This window comes from Haliotis rufescens, unplaced genomic scaffold (genome assembly GCF_023055435.1).
Source record: "Haliotis rufescens isolate VD_foot unplaced genomic scaffold, xgHalRufe1.0.p SCAF_9, whole genome shotgun sequence".
In the NCBI taxonomy this organism is placed as follows: Eukaryota; Metazoa; Mollusca; class Gastropoda; order Lepetellida; family Haliotidae; genus Haliotis; species Haliotis rufescens.
Window position 1 is genome coordinate 37,112,093 of NW_025964383.1, and position 17,869 is coordinate 37,129,961.

General features: G+C 43.1%; 2 protein-coding genes across 2 annotated transcripts in view; one reads left to right on the forward strand and one right to left on the reverse strand.

Moving 5' to 3' along the window:
• Positions 1-453: 453 nt before the first annotated feature.
• LOC124139531 lies at positions 454-5,828 on the forward strand. The gene has a single exon (XM_046506659.2). The coding sequence runs from the start codon at positions 1,223-1,225 to the stop codon at positions 2,480-2,482; it is 1,260 nt and encodes a 419-aa protein (XP_046362615.1). The 5' UTR covers positions 454-1,222; the 3' UTR covers positions 2,483-5,828.
• A 5,585-nt stretch (positions 5,829-11,413) lies between these two features.
• Positions 11,414-17,869, reverse strand: part of LOC124139582 — a 49,369-nt gene continuing 42,913 nt past the window's right edge. The window contains exons 23-25 of the mRNA XM_046506758.2: positions 17,422-17,493; positions 15,349-15,540; positions 11,414-11,728 (exon numbers count right to left, since the gene is read on the reverse strand). Of these exons, the coding sequence (XP_046362714.2) occupies positions 11,414-11,728; positions 15,349-15,540; positions 17,422-17,493 (579 nt within the window). The remainder of the gene's footprint in view (positions 11,729-15,348; positions 15,541-17,421; positions 17,494-17,869) is intronic.

Below are 17,869 nucleotides of genomic sequence, written 5' to 3' on the forward strand. Positions count from 1 at the left end.
AACAGGTACTGGATAATGGTTGACATGTACTGGACAATGGTTGACAGGTACTGGACAAAGGTTTACATGTACTGAATAATGGTTGACAGGAACTGGATAATGGTTGACAGGAACTGGATAATGGTTGACAGGTCCTGGACAATGGTTGACAGGTACTGGATAATGGTTGACAGGTACTGGATAATGGTTGACAGGAACTGGATAATGGTTGACAGGTACTGGATAATGGTTGACAGGTAGTGAAGAAAGTTTTGAACAGTATTTGACAGGTACTGACAACATTTCATGGGTTACTGCAGATATTGTAGCTAGGATATCCCATCAAAAGGAAACTTCAATGTTTAAATGCAGAGAAAATGAAATACGAAATATGGCATGTGACAAATGTCCCTATCTTTCCATGCTACACGAGTAGTATCAAAGGTAATCTCGCTGACTGTGACAATTTTTTTCCTAGTGGGTCACAAGATAAGGCCTGCCTACCTTCCCAACATACTGTGAGAGTGAAGCCAGTTGTTGGGCAGACAGTACACATGACCGGTAGTGCAGGCTGGGTATGTCAGACAATGAAGTGTAACTCCAGCCCTGCCCATTGCTGACCAGTGTTATCTGAACCGTGTACAAGACCCGGCAGTGAAACGCTGTCTTCAATACGTCTTGAATCAATTTGACACACTTGGACTGGATGTGAAGTCGACACATTTGGAAAAGGCGGAGTGACACCAATTTGACAATTTTCGAATGAGCTAAGTGGTAACAAATCAGCATATTTGGTAAAAGCTGACAGATATCAACTGAAAGCATTTGTCTCTGGTGGAGTGATATCTTCAATATTGGCTTCAGAGTGATATCACTTTAAAACATTTGGATTTGGTGGAGCGATATCAGGGCCAGGTGCAGCTTGAATACTTCACTCTAATCAGTGACTAACTCTATCATACCACAGTGTCACATGTCAAAATTTGGGTTAAGATAACTTTGATGCAAGCTTCAGTGTTAAAAATCAGTCCGATTTATCATCTTCACACCATATGAAAATCACTGCCTTGAAAACAGCTGCTCTTCTTTCTGTGTGAGATTTCTCTGTCAACACAGCCATGTTAGCTTCACTCTACTAGCTGGATGTTACATCTCTGAGTAAGACTTTCAGCTTGTGTGCTACCAAGTATTGCTCTTTGACATACGTAAGTAACATAATTGTGCTGGTTCCTGCTTCTTAAACATGCAACAGCAAAGATATAAATGCCTGGACTTTGACAACCCGAGGCAAAGCATGGACATTCCAGATTCTATTTCTGAAAGAGACTACCAACCATCAATAACCCGCAGTGGTATTGATAGAAATTCAAAATTTATGATTGATCGTCCACAAGTATATCAACCACATGAGCAGATTCCATCGCATCAAGTATACCGTAACGACAGTAATGTTGACCTTCGAGTAGGCCGCAAAGTAAATGACGATTTTAGTGAAGTCAACTTGAGAAGAGGAACATTCCACTCCGACCAACACTCAGAAAATGGTAAGAGACTCTCCAACCTCACCAGCATATCACTAAGGGACAGTTTCATGGACACCTATTCTGAACTTCCAGAACTGTGTTTTGCCCCTATGGGAGACGTCAGATCGTCAGTTGGCAATGCTTCATTAACAGAAGGAAACTGGGACCATTCCAAGATAGAAGACGTCCCTGCATCTAATTCTGTCAACATCCTCCGAATCATTGCGATAGTGTTCATATTATGGGATGTTGTAGCAGACTGGTGGATGGTTGGTGTATTCGATAACTATGCTTGTTGGGCAAACCCACAGTTTCATTACAAGTTCTACAAGTTGGACATCTGCGGCGTCCATCGCGAAAATATCCGGCAAGTTTTAGCTGTCTTTACAATCTTAGGAAGCATCTTCAGTCTGATCCAGATCATCAACATCATCCTGAGCATCCTGAGGGACAGAGGGGTGGTGAGGTTGCAGCTGTTCAAGCCGCTGACCGAAGTCTACATTGCTGTTTTCTTCGAGGAGATCCCCCAAGCCGTCACTCTCCTCGTCTTCAACTACAACTGCAAATGCACCAGAGAAGCAGCTATGTTCTCCCTCATCATGATGGTCAGCGGTCTTGCCAGCACCGTCCTGCGCTATGCCGCCTGCTTCCCCAGCATCAGCAGCGAGCACGGCTGCTGCAACACGTGGTGGAGATGCTGCTGCTGCAAGAGCCGGGAGTCCCTGTGTCGGCTGACAGGGCAGGACTGTTTCTGTCGCTGCAGCATCCCCTGTCCGCTCTGCTGCTGCACGCTGCAGTGCGACGACTGCAACTGGATGCCGCACACCTGGATGGAGTCGCTGTACGAGGCTCTCTCCTGCTTCTGCAGCTGCTGCTACAGGACCGAGGCATCGTACGGCCTTCGCATGATGGATAATCTTGGCATCTTGTTCCTAATGTTCTGCCTTGTTGCTAAAATTGTAGTGCTGACGGTAACATAAAATACTTTCATGGATAACAACTTCCTTATTGTTTGGGGGTGGTCAGGCAGCCTAGTGGTTAAAGGGTTCGCTCGTCATGGTTCGATTCCTGACATGGGTACAATGCGTGAAGCCCATTTCTGGTGTCCCCCGCCGTGATATTGCTGAAATATTGCTAAAAGCGGCGTAAAACAATACTCACTCACTCACTTAATTGTTTGAAATGACACTTCAAGGCTACGTCTTGCCCCTTTAACTGGTGAAGGGGCAGGACGTGGCTCTGAAGCATTGTCACAAACAATAAAGCAGATGTCATGTAAAGGTTTCATGTCTTTAAGTCTTTATGCCAACTTCTAAATGTCTATCAAAGACTTGATAACCATGTCATGTTAATAATGTCAGATAATAATGTGGTAGCATGTGCTTCTGTGCACAGAGAGAAGTTCAAGTTAAGCAGCATTTGTCACGGAGAGTAGGTTGATGGGTGACAATGGTTGGCAGCTTGACTCCAGGGCCCCATTCCACAAAGCAATCTTAGCGCTAAGTCTGTCGTAAGTCTATGTTAAAGTATGGGAGTTACGATCATCTTAGCGCTACGATCGCTTTGTGGAACGGGGCCCTGAACGTTACTAGGGCTCCGATAATGCCCCACTCTAAAGCACATGAAGCATGTGGTGTCTCCTTAGGCAAATGTCTTTGTTCGAAACATGGCTGTATTCACGCAGCAGTGAATGGGTACCCGGTAGGAGAAGATGGTAATGTGGAGGTTAACCTTCTAGTGCCTATAACAGGCAGCTTGAGCTGTATACACCCCTAATACAGAATGTAAACTGAGCACACACTGATCCATTGATGGGGTAATGAAGGTGTGTTCAGTGATGGAAACTAACATGTTTAGTCCACTAGTCCTTATAATGATAGCACATAGCAAAACCCTTAAAAAGGGCAAATTTCTACCAGTCCTTTCGATACTTTAACTGGACCTATTTGGTTGTTTGGTAAGGACTATAGGACTATTCTAAATTCTAACACTGGTGTTTAGAGCAGGATACCTAGGATGGAAAAAGTGCCACACAAATGGACTATTGTTGATGTGACCATACACCCCACCTGGGTATGGGTATTTGGTGACAACAGCTGTCATCGTTGGGTAGAGATGTTTCAAGCAGGACCAGCTGTTGGTGTTGCCATTTTGGCAATTCTGATAACCATGTGTTAAAGTCTGAAATTTTGTTAGCTGTAAGTAAGTCATTGTTCATTTATTCAAAGATAATCAGTATATCAATCCAATTCATAAAGACGATTGTCCTTGATCTTGTCCATATTGAAAAAGATTGATATGCAAACTAGGGCTGGGCAGGTAACTCGGGTACTTGGGTCTGGTGGGTCCTGAGTAGGACCCGGGTACCCACAGCACTACCTGGACCCTTTAAGTTAGTTAGTGATGTATTATTTAATGACAAAAACTCACTATAGCTCAGTGGTTACACTACAAGTTGCTAATGTTCACATTTCTTTCTGACGATGCACACATTCCTTTTGACATGTATATGTTTGAGTAAAGATAAAGCTTCAATCAACTTCAGTGTACCCATGTTCTGATTGTTTGATACATGTAGCTAAATAGCTTTTGCCTGGGCTGCAGTAAAACAATTCCCATTTAGACATTTTGATCCCAACTCTTGAGACCGACAGTGGGTAGGGTTGTGTTATAGGGGGTCGGGTACCCGGGTAGTAAATTTGGACTCGTCCCACCCCTAATGCGTATACCAGTTTTATTCAAGCGCCTCCCAAAAACTTTTTTCCCCATTAGCATCCTCTTCTCTCCTACATCAATTGACAAAAAAAAACCAGAAAATGTCTTATCATCACATGACTATACATCAAGGGACATAACTCCTGTTCACAATCCTATACACAAGACAATGTTTGCTTGGTTGGAAGTGGAGAGGTATCCATCGTTTTAAAACTGGGTAATTTCTGCAGATGTCAATGTAACATTTAGATAGATGCTTCTCTTAGTTGCCTTCCTCATATCTTTCCATGCAGAGGATCATTTAAAATATTTCATTACAGTTTTTTGTCGTTTCTCATAATGAGTAAATTATACGCAAAACCAAAGATTGAATTATAAAAAAATATGAGTTGGCATTTAGTATTCCAAGCTTGCCCTAAATTCTACCACCACCAAACCTATTACTACTACTAATCTGGAATAATGGTCATCTAGTCACATCAGTAAAACACTCCCTAAATTCTACTTCACTCTCATAACATCCTATGGCTTGTTAATATAGAACAGAGATGTACTGTCTGTCTGATAGTGTTTCTGTGTCAATGTTATCCATTCTTGGTATTTGCTATCTATCCAGATAACTGCTATCTATCTTCCGCAATCCAGACAATGAGCGTCTACATAGAGAATCTCACCCTCGTGTCTTGATATCGAATATATCAACACCGTTGATGAAAATGGTAAAACTCTGAGGCTTGCCGAGGAGTTTTTCCACTTTTATCAACGAGTGTTGACATATTTGATATCAAAAGACACGATCGTGAGATTTTATTTATCATCCAACATCATCCTTTTAACTTTTTCAGCTTGTAGACAGTAATATGCAGTGTCTTAAGTTTAAAAAGTACTACTAACAGCTTCAGTAGCAGAGCCATTAGTGTAGTCACAATGGTCTGGGATCGTCCCATCTCAAATAACCTTGTAAGAGACTCTACTTCAAGTGAAACCTGCTTTGAGGTTTTACATTTGAATTGTAAGACTTACGTTTTACAGCTGAATTTTATGAACTAGCATTTTGAAGTGAATCTAATATAAATGTTTGATTGGTTAAAACAGGATGTGAATCGAACCTGCAACCTCACATATCTTGTTTAGTTTTGTAACCAACTGTTTTCGCACCAAGCCACCGGGGCAGGTGATGAAAGGTTGTTCAATCTTGCATGTCATAACTTCAATTGTGTGCATGCTGCACATGGTTTTTCTCTGGCACGCTTTCATCATATTCCTTATATACCACAACACACTATATTGCTTCACTATAAGGTATCCCAATGTGTTATTTTTTCTGGTATTTCTTGCATTTAGTCGGTTCATAAGTCGGATAAAACACGCCTCCTCAGTTTTGGTTGAAAATGTAAAACCTCCATCTACGGTTTTACATTTTCAACCATCCCCTCAAATTTGTATTTTACCCTAGACATGAAATCTCTCAAGATCAGACAAGATTAGAATCTGTATGTATCTGTGAAAGCTTCCAGCTTATGACATTTTAGTGAACTTGACAAGTGATGATGAATTTTAATATAAGTATAGTTTGTCAAATTGTAAATAAAACTGTGATATAAATGATAAGTTGTCTGTGTCAGTTGTTACTTTTATTACCAATATGGGGAAATGTCCATGAGGGCTACTGTCCATGTGGAGAAATGTCTGTGTGGAGAAATGTCCGTGTGGGGAAATGTATTTGTGGGGAAATGTCCGTGAGGGGAATTGTCCATGTGGGGGGATGTCCATGTGGAGAAATGTCCGTGTGGGCTACTGTCCGTGTGGGGAAATGTCCATGTGGAGAAATGTCCGTGTGGGCTACTGTCCATTTGGGGAAATGTCCGTGTGGGGAAATGTCCGTGTGGAGAAATGTCCATGTGGGGAAATGTCCGTGTGGGGAAATGTCCGTGTGGAGAAATGTCCATGTGGAGAAATGTCCGTGTGGGCTACTGTCCATTTGGGGAAATGTCCATGTGGGGAAATGTCCGTGTGGAGAAAGGTCCATGTGGAGAAATGTCCATGTGGGCTACTGTCCATGTGGAGAAATGTCCGTGTGGGCTACTGTCCATGTGGGCTACTGTCCATGTGGGGAAATGTCCATGTGGGCTACTGTCCATGTGGAGAAATGTCCGTGTGGGCTACTGTCCATGTGGAGAAATGTCCGTGTGGGCTACTGTCCATGTGGGCTACTGTCCATGTCAGGAAATGTCCATGTGGAGAAATGTCCATGTGGAGAAATGTCCGTGTGGAGAAATGTCCATGTGGGCTACTGTCCATGTGGGGAAATGTCCATGTGGAGAAATGTCCGTGTGGAGAAATGTCCATGTGGGCTGTTGTCCATGTGGAGAAATGGCTACTGTCCATGTGGGCTACTGTCCATTTGGGGAAATGTCCGTGTGGGGAAATGTCCGTGTGGAGAAATGTCCATGTGGGGAAATGTCCGTGTGGGGAAATGTCCGTGTGGAGAAATGTCCATGTGGAGAAATGTCCGTGTGGGCTACTGTCCATTTGGGGAAATGTCCATGTGGGGAAATGTCCGTGTGGAGAAAGGTCCATGTGGAGAAATGTCCATGTGGGCTACTGTCCATGTGGAGAAATGTCCGTGTGGGCTACTGTCCATGTGGGCTACTGTCCATGTGGGGAAATGTCCATGTGGGCTACTGTCCATGTGGAGAAATGTCCGTGTGGGCTACTGTCCATGTGGAGAAATGTCCGTGTGGGCTACTGTCCATGTCAGGAAATGTCCATGTGGAGAAATGTCCATGTGGAGAAATGTCCGTGTGGAGAAATGTCCATGTGGGCTACTGTCCATGTGGAGAAATGTCCATGTGGGCTACTGTCCATGTGGGGAAATGTCCATGTGGAGAAATGTCCGTGTGGAGAAATGTCCATGTGGGCTGTTGTCCATGTGGAGAAATGGCTACTGTCCATGTGGGCTACTGTCCATGTGGAGAAATGTCCATGTGGGGAAAGGTCCATGTGGAGAAATGTCCGTGTGGAGAAATGTCCGTGTGGGCTACTGTCCATATGGAGAAATGTCCGTATGGGCTACTGTCCATGTGGGCTACTGTCCATGTGGAGAAATGTCCATGTGGAGAAATGTCTGTGAGGGGAAATGTCCGTGTGGAGAAATGTCCATGTGGGCTACTGTCCATGTGGAGAAATGTCCGTGTGGGCTACTGTCCATGTGGGCTACTGTCCATGTGGAGAAATGACCGTGTGGAGAAATGTCCATGTGGGCTACTGTCAATGTGGGCTACTGTCCATGTGGAGAAATGTCCGTGAGGGCTACTGTCCATGTGGGGAAATGTCCATGTGGAGAAATGTCTGTGTGGGGAAATGTCCGTGTGGAGAAATGTCCATGTGGGCTACTGTCCGTGTGGGGAAATGTCCATGTGGAGAAATGTCCGTGTGGGCTACTGTCCATTTTGGGAAATGTCCATGTGGGGAAATGTCCGTGTGGGCTACTGTCCATTTTGGGAAATGTCCATGTGGGGAAATGTCCGTGTGGAGAAAGGTCCATGTGGAGAAATGTCCATGTGGGGAAATGTCCGTGTGGGCTACTGTCCATTTTGGGAAATGTCCATGTGGAGAAATGTCCGTGTGGGCTACTGTCCATTTGGGGAAATGTCCATGTGGGGAAATGTCCGTGTGGAGAAAGGTCCATGTGGAGAAATGTCCATGTGGGCTTCTGTCCATGTGGAGAAATGTCCGTGGGGGCTACTGTCCATGTGGGCTACTGTCCATGTGGAGAAATGTCCGTGTGGAGAAATGTCCATGTGGGCTACTGTCCATGTGGAGAAATGTCTGTGTGGGCTACTGTCCATGTGGGGAAATGTCCATGTGGAGAAATGTCTGTGTGGGGAAATGTCCATGTGGAGAAATGTCCATGTGGAGAAATGTCCATGTGGAGAAATGTCCATGTGGGCTACTGTCCATGTGGGGAAATGTCCATGTGGGGAAATGTCCATGTGGAGAAATGTCCATGTGGGGAAATGTCCATGTGGGCTACTGTCCATGTGGGGAAATGTCCATGTGGGCTACTGTCCATGTGGGCTACTGTCCATGTGGGGAAATGTCCATGTGGAGAAATGTCCATGTGGAGAAATGTCCGTGTGGGCTACTGTTAATTAATTTCGGCGAAATCGTGTGTGAAGCGATCGGAAGATCGCACAACTCACCGTTATTAACAGCAACCACGGTCAGATTACCGCTATTGAAACGAACACGAGATCACGTGCACGGGAGCCTTGACAGTGACTGGTCAGACTGGTTCCATGTGAAAAATAATAACCGGCAATAGCGATCAGCTGCTTCGCTTAGGATTATTATTATTAAAAATATGTTTAGTAAAAGCTGCAACTAAATTAACAAGATATTGGGATATATTATTCCTGATAAAGAAAAAAGTTTCAGATACAATTTTTGCCGATCCTTGCATTAAAATCCTGTAAAGTTATATCATTGGGTGTGTCTTGACCGAATCACCGGTAGATTCCAAAAAAAACGTGTGTACAGCTGATTGCTGTTTCCGGCTTAGTTTACGAGAAAATACACAAGGTAATCTTAATCCCTAGATGTAAAACAATGCCTAAGAGAACAAAAAATACAATTTAAACAGTAAATAAACATGTCTGGTGATTTTTTATCTCAAATTTTGAATTTCTACTGACCAAGTTTCAAATCATATGTTCCTTTACCGGAATTCGCTGAAGGGGTAGATCTATGGTGTAATTTTTTTCTGGCTTGACATACGAATTTATTTTTTTTATACTGAATCTGCTAGTGGGGGGTGCGCATTATACATGGGTGCGCACTATACTCAAGAAAATACGGTATTGTCCAAGTGGTAAATGTTAGAGTGGGAAACTGTCCACATGAGTAATTCTGCCTATGGGGAAATGACCGAATTGGAAATAGTCCTGTGTGGAAATGTCCATGTGGGGTATTGCCCAAGTGGGAATTTGTCCGTGTGTGGAAATACACTACACTGAAATGTCCATGTGGAGAAATGTCCGTGTGTGGAAATGTCCATGTGGGGTATTGCCCGAGTGGGAATTTGTCTCTGTGTGGAAATACACTACACTGAAATGTCCATGTGGAGAAATGTCCGTGTGTGGAAATGTCCATGTGGGGTATTGCCCGAGTGGGAATTTGTCCGTGTGTGGAAATACACTACCCTGGACGGGGACCAGTTCTCACCATGAAGGTTTTCTTTTCACACGACATCTCTTGAATCAATCATACACAACTTCCAAACTGATTCCAAATATGTCTGAAACAAGAGTCATCTGAAGATGACAAATTCCCCTGGCCAGCACAAATTCTAAAGGACAAATGATCTGATTGTTACAGCGATTCCTACAAGAGTGATCTGTCCAACTTGATGGGGTATTCCTATCTAACCTGTCAGTCCGTATAAACTGAAATTCTGTCAAGAATTAAAAGCACCAGTTTGCAACTTGTTCATTGTATGTGCATACTGAAAAAAACCAGTAGTTTCGGATATATGCTCTGAAAAACACATCCCTGTGAATTGAGTTAAAGTAAAACTTGTTGCCATGAAAACAGAAAAAATAAAAATAGCAAAATGCCCCAGTTGACAACTCATTGGGTGCAAAGTTTCATGAATGAATACCAAGCAGTTTTAGAGATATGGTGTCCAGGGAAACACACCAATACACACCAAAGTCAAACATATTGTCATGGAAACTGAAAAAATAAAAATTCTAAAAATCACCTGGTCTTTGTGTGTGCAAAGTTTCATGAGAGAATATCTTTTAGTTTTAGAGATATGATCTGGAATTTTTTTTATAACAGATGGATGGACGGAAAGACATAGGAAGACAACTTCATTACTATATATCCCCCCACATACTGGGTTGATAAAAACTTAATAAATAGGCGCACATGCTTTATAACCTTGACCCAAGACACAAATACTAAAAAGTAGAGGAAATATCTTCACGATGCCACTCTGGCACTGGTTGCGAGTTAAATGATGGTGCAGCCCACAGCCCAAATTCAAACTGTAACTTCCCATTACAAACTCCTGCATCTGCCTCTGTCATGGTGTTTGTGTTGTGAGGGGACAGACAGACAGACAGCAGGTTTGTTACAACAGAATTATGTAAGAGAGACAGGTGGCCCGGTCGACCAAGGCACCACATTTCACTGTGCAGAGTTGCGTCTCTTGGGCACACCAGAAACCTATGATCGTGGGTTCAGAATCGAGTTTCACCCTGATCATGTTTCTAGGTTTGTCAGCACCGTACCCGTGCTCATGAAAGTGGTAGATGTCTGACGCCTGCTTCACTTCTGGATTTCTTCCCACATTCGGCTGACACGCTGTGTTAACTAAAATACAGCGCTAGAAACTGACAGTTTTTGTCGACTAGTCCTTATAATGATACCATATAGCAGAGCCCTCAATGAGGGCAAATTTCTACTAGTCCTTATGATACCTTAACTATTGGGCAGTTTGCAAGGACTACAGGGTCCACTTGCACAAAGCGATCTTAGTGCTAAGGTGATCTTAACTCCCATACTTTAACATAGGCTTACAATGGTCTTAGTGCTAAGATCGTTTTGTGCAAGTGGGCCCAGGACTAGTGCCAATTTCTAGCACTGAAATATTGTTCAAAGCGGTGTAAACCCAAGTCACTCACTCACTCACTCACTCTTCATGTATTAATCTTAGCCAGAACTAGGGAAACTACCAGTGTTAATCTCGACCGATAGACATGTAGGCGTTAAACGCTTTCACAAATCAGTCCTCGAACCTATCTGACACACTCGGTCGACACACCAGGTTTCAAAGGCTTGGAAACTCTCAAACCAACACTGGCACACAAATTCTAGCAGAAAATATCCTTAAAACACACGCTAGATCTATATCATTATGATAAACATGATAACCTAGACAAAAAAATGGTGTGACTGGGCAAAAATAAAAAAACTACTAATACAATTATCTCACCATACCGAAAGCATGTGTGTGTACAGAGATCCCGGCAAGCTTGTCCTCAGAGCCAGCCGCTAACTGAAGCTTGTGCGGCACGCAGGGCCTTAAGTATACCTTCCCAGAAGGCGCGGATGCAAAAACACCCGTAAGAAACGAGGTACCTTCCTGTTCCGGTCGTTGTTAAGGTAATCCGTTCTGTAAACTTCCGTTACACCATCACAACATATATAAGAAACAGTATGAGAAAAGCAAGACTTACTGATGCCTTGGAGCTGGCACCAGAGGCAGGTCGATCTTTGAGTTCAAAGGGTTGGCCAGAGGGATGACCCCGCCCACCTCCTGCAACCCCACCCCCTCCTCCCCCTCCATAGGACTTGAGGTAGTACTCCACGGCGTTCTCGTTGCTCCCCATCCGGACAACGTTACTTCCTTGTGGGAGCCGGCCCATCATGGCGGCGTGGTGCACGGCACGGATCTGCTGATGCTGCTTGAAGGAACGATAGATTGCTTCAAAGTCACTGTGCTGAAATGTGAAAGTTTGGAGATGGAAAAGACAAGGAGTGATAAAGTCCCTGTTTGACCGACACAATCTGCATAATTTACGAAATAAGAAACTCTTTTAGAAATTGTTATGAAAGTTATCAGATATGTTTATATGAATGAAAAATAGACTTTGTTCCTTCAACAACTCTAAAATGTAAACATTAAGCAAAAATTGTGTTGATTTCAGAGTTTTCAGGACGCATATTATTAGTCTTTGACCCAACTGATTTTCTTCGGATATATAGTGTGTGAGTGAGTGAATGAATATGGTTTGACACCGCTTTTAGCAATATTCCAGCAATATCACGGCGGGGGACACAAGAAATGGGCTTCACACATTGTACCCATGTCAGGAATCGAACCCGGGTCTTTGGCGTGATGAGCGATCACTTTAACCACTTGGCTACCCGGCCGCCCCTTAGGCTGTTTAGACAGCCAGGACAAACCAAGGGTAATAACATCAAACGGAGTCACAGATTTGCTCATCGATAGACTTTTTCTTGAAGATGGCAAAATTGGGCTTTTTACTCATTTTCGCCATTTTTAGGTAATGAAATTTGCCAGAAATTTAGAGCTTTTTAGTCGAAGAAAGAAAAAGGTTTGTTAACACTTAAAAATCATTTATATGTGTGTTTATTCATAATACTGAGAGGCCATAGGCCTATAGTACCGTATATCGCTGTGTATAAGGCGAGTTTTTCGTACCTAAAAAGAGGGGGTTAAGACGGAGTCGAAGATCTCACATTTTTTTCCACTGGTGATGTCAACCGGCGTCCGATAGCCAGCCCAGCATTTGACCATTTAACTTCGCATAACTGTTCCAATAACTATTTCCATACATAAACATGAATTGTATCTCTTTTCCTTGAATAAAGTTTAATAATTTCTGCAAATAAAGTTGAAATGACCCTCGCCTCAATGCAGATTGTCAAACCAGCTGACACGGTAAAACAATCAACATCCGTGAATAGAGAGCCGGCAGTACCAGTAAGCATTTGCATATTGTACATGTGACCTAACATGAATTAACCGGTGAAGCTGAAATCAATTCCCGCTGTTTTTACAGTTGTATTAACTGTTGAGACTTATGTTGGTGTGTATAAGTGATTGTGGAATAAACACGCTGAATGTGAAGCAAACATAAGCCTAGTTAGTTACAACATAGTTAATTGGCGATTAAATTACTCACCATTGTCTCTTATATGTTTTTAATTCATAAATGAATTTTAATTTACAGGCACCAATTTGGTGTCGTACCGTGTAAACACAAAATGGCAACATGTGCTGGAGTTACACACGCGACCAATCATCGTAGAAAAAACAACGCAAGATAAACATATTTTATTGCATGTATAAGGTTTGTGTGCGCACTTGTGATTCCAAGTCGCCTTATATACGGAGTATAGGATATTGGGTTGATTTTGATGGCGTGTACAGGGGGGGGTCGTCTTATACGTGGGGTCGCCTTATACACAGCGATATAGGGTACATGTCATATAGTAATGGGTGTATATACATTTATAATGTAGCGGCCATAAAATTTCCGATTCCCGTGATGGGATTCGAACCACGGACCTTCTGTGGGTAACAAATTTGGAACTTCTTAGCTTCATAGCATGCAATATGTACATTGACAGTTTTTTCGTTATTACTCCATTCTTACTTGACATTAATGTAACAAAATTCTGTAAACTTAGATAACAGATATATTATTTATCAATGAACTGTGTTCTGAGTTCAGCATACAAAGGACAAAGTAGTAAGAAATGGTATCCACTTTCTACAGTGTTTAAATCACAAAACGGACAAATTCTGTGTTCTCTCACGATCCCCATATATCTTCCCGTCTCGATAAAGAGTTCCTGTGAACCACATCTGAATCTTGCAAGTGCAATTCGAAATGTTTTTAGGGTCACATCTAATAAATATTGCTCTCCACAGAAACTGTTTTTAAAGAGGGAATAACTTGATAGTTTCTTGGATACTGATAAGGAAAAATGCCAATTTTGCATGTACATATGTTTCAGGGTCTTTCAAGCATCTATGAAATAAAAATCTTTTGAACATGTTGGATTTATTCCATACCTTATTACAAAATTTTCTGTGACTAAAATTTGACATTCAATTTTTGTCTCCAATTGTGGCTATTGTTCAGTAAATTGGTTCAGTAAATTGAGAAAATAGTTCCTGCAAACAATTTCCTCCAAAATTCATTTTCAAAAACAACATCAAAACCAAACGTTTCCTTATTGGCAGGGGTCCGGAAAATTTAAAATCCCAATCGGACATTTGCATTTAGGCCACGCCCCCTTCAATGGCTGTCGTCACGCTTTCGCTTATTGTCTGAGGTTACGTATCGTAGCATTGTGAGGATAATGAGGTACATCGATGATGCAAGGTATTTATGTACAGTTGTAAACACATTTTACTCAAATTAACAAGATGTTCTCAGTAATTAATCCTCGATTAATCCGTGTCAACTCAGTTTATTGCCTATTACAGTGATTGACCGATTGGACTATCATGTAGGTACGATGTATTTACAGCAATCAAAACAAACAAAGCTTGTCAGTGTAGATAATCTTCATTGTGTTACAACTGCAGACAGAAACTGCTCAGTCCTAACTGTTGATCATGTCCGTCAAAATGTAAGAATGTCCGGACAATACTTTTTAAAATGTCCGGACAGAAAAATTTAAATGTCCGGTAAGCAATATTTTAAACCGGACATTTGAGATTCCCAATCGGACATGTCCGGCGCATATGACGGTTTCCGGACCCCTGCTTATTGGATACTTGAAAGCACATCCACCATACAGAGAGAAATTTTTACAGGCAACTCTGTCATTTTTTAGCCATGACCTCATTTATTCCTAAGTACACTGTGGGGATTCCAGGTGAGGACATGTCTTCAGTAACCTTCACTGGTCGTAAGAGATAATAAGATGAGTAGATCAGGTGGTCAAGTTTGGTAACTTTGTTGACTGCATGTCTGTTGCTCACACTATCAATCACTAGATTGAGTCCAGGTGAGGTGAGGTGAAATTGGGTTTAACGTCGCGTCCAAGATTATTGCACTTATATAGCGACGTGCATGCACGTGTATGTGTGTGTGTGGCTGCTTGTACTAGTCCGGACTGATGCCGATTTATAGTGCTAGCTCACTGAGATACCATGCCGCAGTTTAACATGAATACCCCACTCAGACACAGTATACTGACTCCGAGCCGACCAGTCCTTGTTTTAGCCCCTTAATGCCGAGCGCCAGACAGGGTAACAACAAGTACAATCTTTTAACATCTTTTTGTATGACGCGGCCCGGGATCGAACCCTGGACCTTCCGCTCTCCGGGCGGACGCTCTACCACAAGACCACGGAGGTGGTCTAGATTGAGTCCAGACAGATTATTTACAGACCTGCACAATATTTCTGGAATACTGCAGAGTGCAGTGTTAATAAAACAAACAAGCAAACCAAAAACCCTATATACTCAAGGTAGGGAGGTCTTGCTTAACATACATGTATATTATTATAGGATTAGGATCTCACAAATCTTTACACAAAGGGGTCCGATGAGTTCTGTGATTAGCGACAACTCACTTGGAGATCAAGCGCAGATGTTAACATGTCATACGCCTCCCGGATAATGGCGACTGCTCTCTGGCCACTCAACATGACCTGGTCTCGTCGCTGCCGGCGCTCAGCCGCACGTTTATTGCTGGCGTTCTTCACGGCCTTGTCCTCTGGCTTCTGCCCGAACTGGAACTGTTGCACGACGGCCTTCTTGACGGTCTGAAACAGTGAGCAGGGTGCATCTAGAACTCCCAACATCATCCGCAATTGTGACTTATCATGAAATTATTTTTTCCTAATATTCAGAGGCATTTAGGTAGCAAATTTGTTAGCAAAGTGAAATTAAATTCAGAGGTATTTTAAAGAAATTGTGAGCCATCCTATGGTTCTAGAAGTCATGTTGTCATTTGGGAGACGTCTTATTTTTCAATATGCCATGCTGTCACTAGGGAGCCGTCCTATGGTTCTATACATCATGCTGTTACTAGGGAGATGTCCTATGGTTCTATACATCATGCTGTCACTAGGGAGCCGTCCTATGGTTCTATACATCATACTGTTACTAGGGAGCCGTCCTATGGTTCTATACATCATGCTGTCACTAGGGAGCCGTCCTAGGGTTCTATACATCATGCTGTCACTAGGGAGACGTCCTAGGGTTCTATACATCATGCTGTCACTAGGGAGCCGTCCTAGGGTTCTATACATCATGCTGTCACTAGGGAGACGTCCTATGGTTCTATACATCATGCTGTCACTAGGGAGACGTCCTATGGTTCTATACATCATGCTGTCACTAGGGAGATGTCCTATGGTTCTATACATCATGCTGTCACTAGAGAGACGTCCTAAGGTTCTATACATCATGCTGTCACTAGGGAGATGTCCTATGGTTCTATACATCATGCTGTCACTAGGGAGCCGTCCTATGGTTCTATACATCATGCTGTCACTAGGGAGCCTTCCTAGGGTTCTATACATCATGCTGTTACTAGGGAGCCGTCCTATGGTTCTATACTCATGCTGTCACTAGGGAGATGTCCTATGGTTCTATACATCATACTGTCACTAGGGAGACGTCCTATGGTTCTATACATCATGCTGTCACTAGGGAGCCGTCCTAGGGTTCTATACATCATACTGTCACTAGGGAGACGTCCTATGGTTCTATACATCATGCTGTCACTAGGGAGCCGTCCTATGGTTCTATACATCATACTGTCACTAGGGAGACGTCCTATGGTTCTATACATCATGCTGTCACTAGGGAGCCGTCCTAGGGTTCTATACATCATGCTGTCACTAGGGAGACGTCCTATGGTTCTATACATCATGCTGTCACTAGGGAGACGTCCTATGGTTCTATACATCATGCTGTCACTAGGGAGACGTCCTATGGTTCTTTACATCATGCTGTCCCTAGGGAGACGTCCTATGGTTCTATACATCATGCTGTCCCTAGGGAGCCGTCCTATGGTTCTATACATCATGCTGTCACTAGGGAGATGTCCTATGGTTCTATACATCATGCTGTCACTAGGGAGCCGTCCTATGGTTCTATACATCATGCTGTCACTAGAGAGCCGACCTATGGTTCTATACATTATGCTGTCACTAGGGAGACGTCCTAGGGTTCTATACATCATGTTGTCACTAGGGAGCCGTCCTATGGTTCTATACATCATGCTGTCACTTGAGAGCTGACCTATGGTTCTATACATCATGCTGTCACTAGGGAGCCTTCCTAGGGTTCTATACATCATGCTGTCACTAGGGAGCCATCCTATGGTTCTATACATCATGCTGTCACTAGGGAGACGTCCTATGGTTCTATACATCATGCTGTCACTAGGGAGCCGTCCTATGGTTCAATACATCCTGCTGTCCCTAGGGAGACGTCCTATGGTTCTGTATGTCATGCTGTCACTAGTGAGCTGTCCTAAGATATTCACACAAGGAGACACCTCCTCTCCATCCGAGGCTTATACAAGGAAACCTGACAACTGGTAGTCTAGATCACATACTTTGTGTATTCCTCTAAGTGTAAAATGCAGCTTGCTTAATGCGGAGTGCAGTGACAGGGGTTATCTGCCCACTCACCTCCTCCTCGCCCCCGACCAGCTTCCCGATGTCTGTCACATACGACATAATGGCCATCACCAGCATGTTCAGCTGCAGGAGAGAATAATAACTATCATGTGGATATTAATAATGCCTCACATCCACACCCTAAAGCATGCTCAAATCGCTTCATTATTACCCTAGTCAATGGATCAGTGTGCATCAATTTTTTATTCTAAGCTTTCAAGGGAGTATGCAAGCCAAGCTGCTTGAGAGCCGATAGAAGATTTACAGTCACATGACCATCACATCCTACCTGGTTTCCAGTCTCTGTTTGGTGAACAGGGACACTTGAAAACAAGGTCACTTGCCCAAGAATTGGAGCAGGACCAAAGCCCTAGAAACTCTCAGGAGCCAAGCTGTCAACTACCCTCGCCGATAAATGCGATCTCATTAAAACCAGATCTTAGTTCTCGCTATCGCTAAA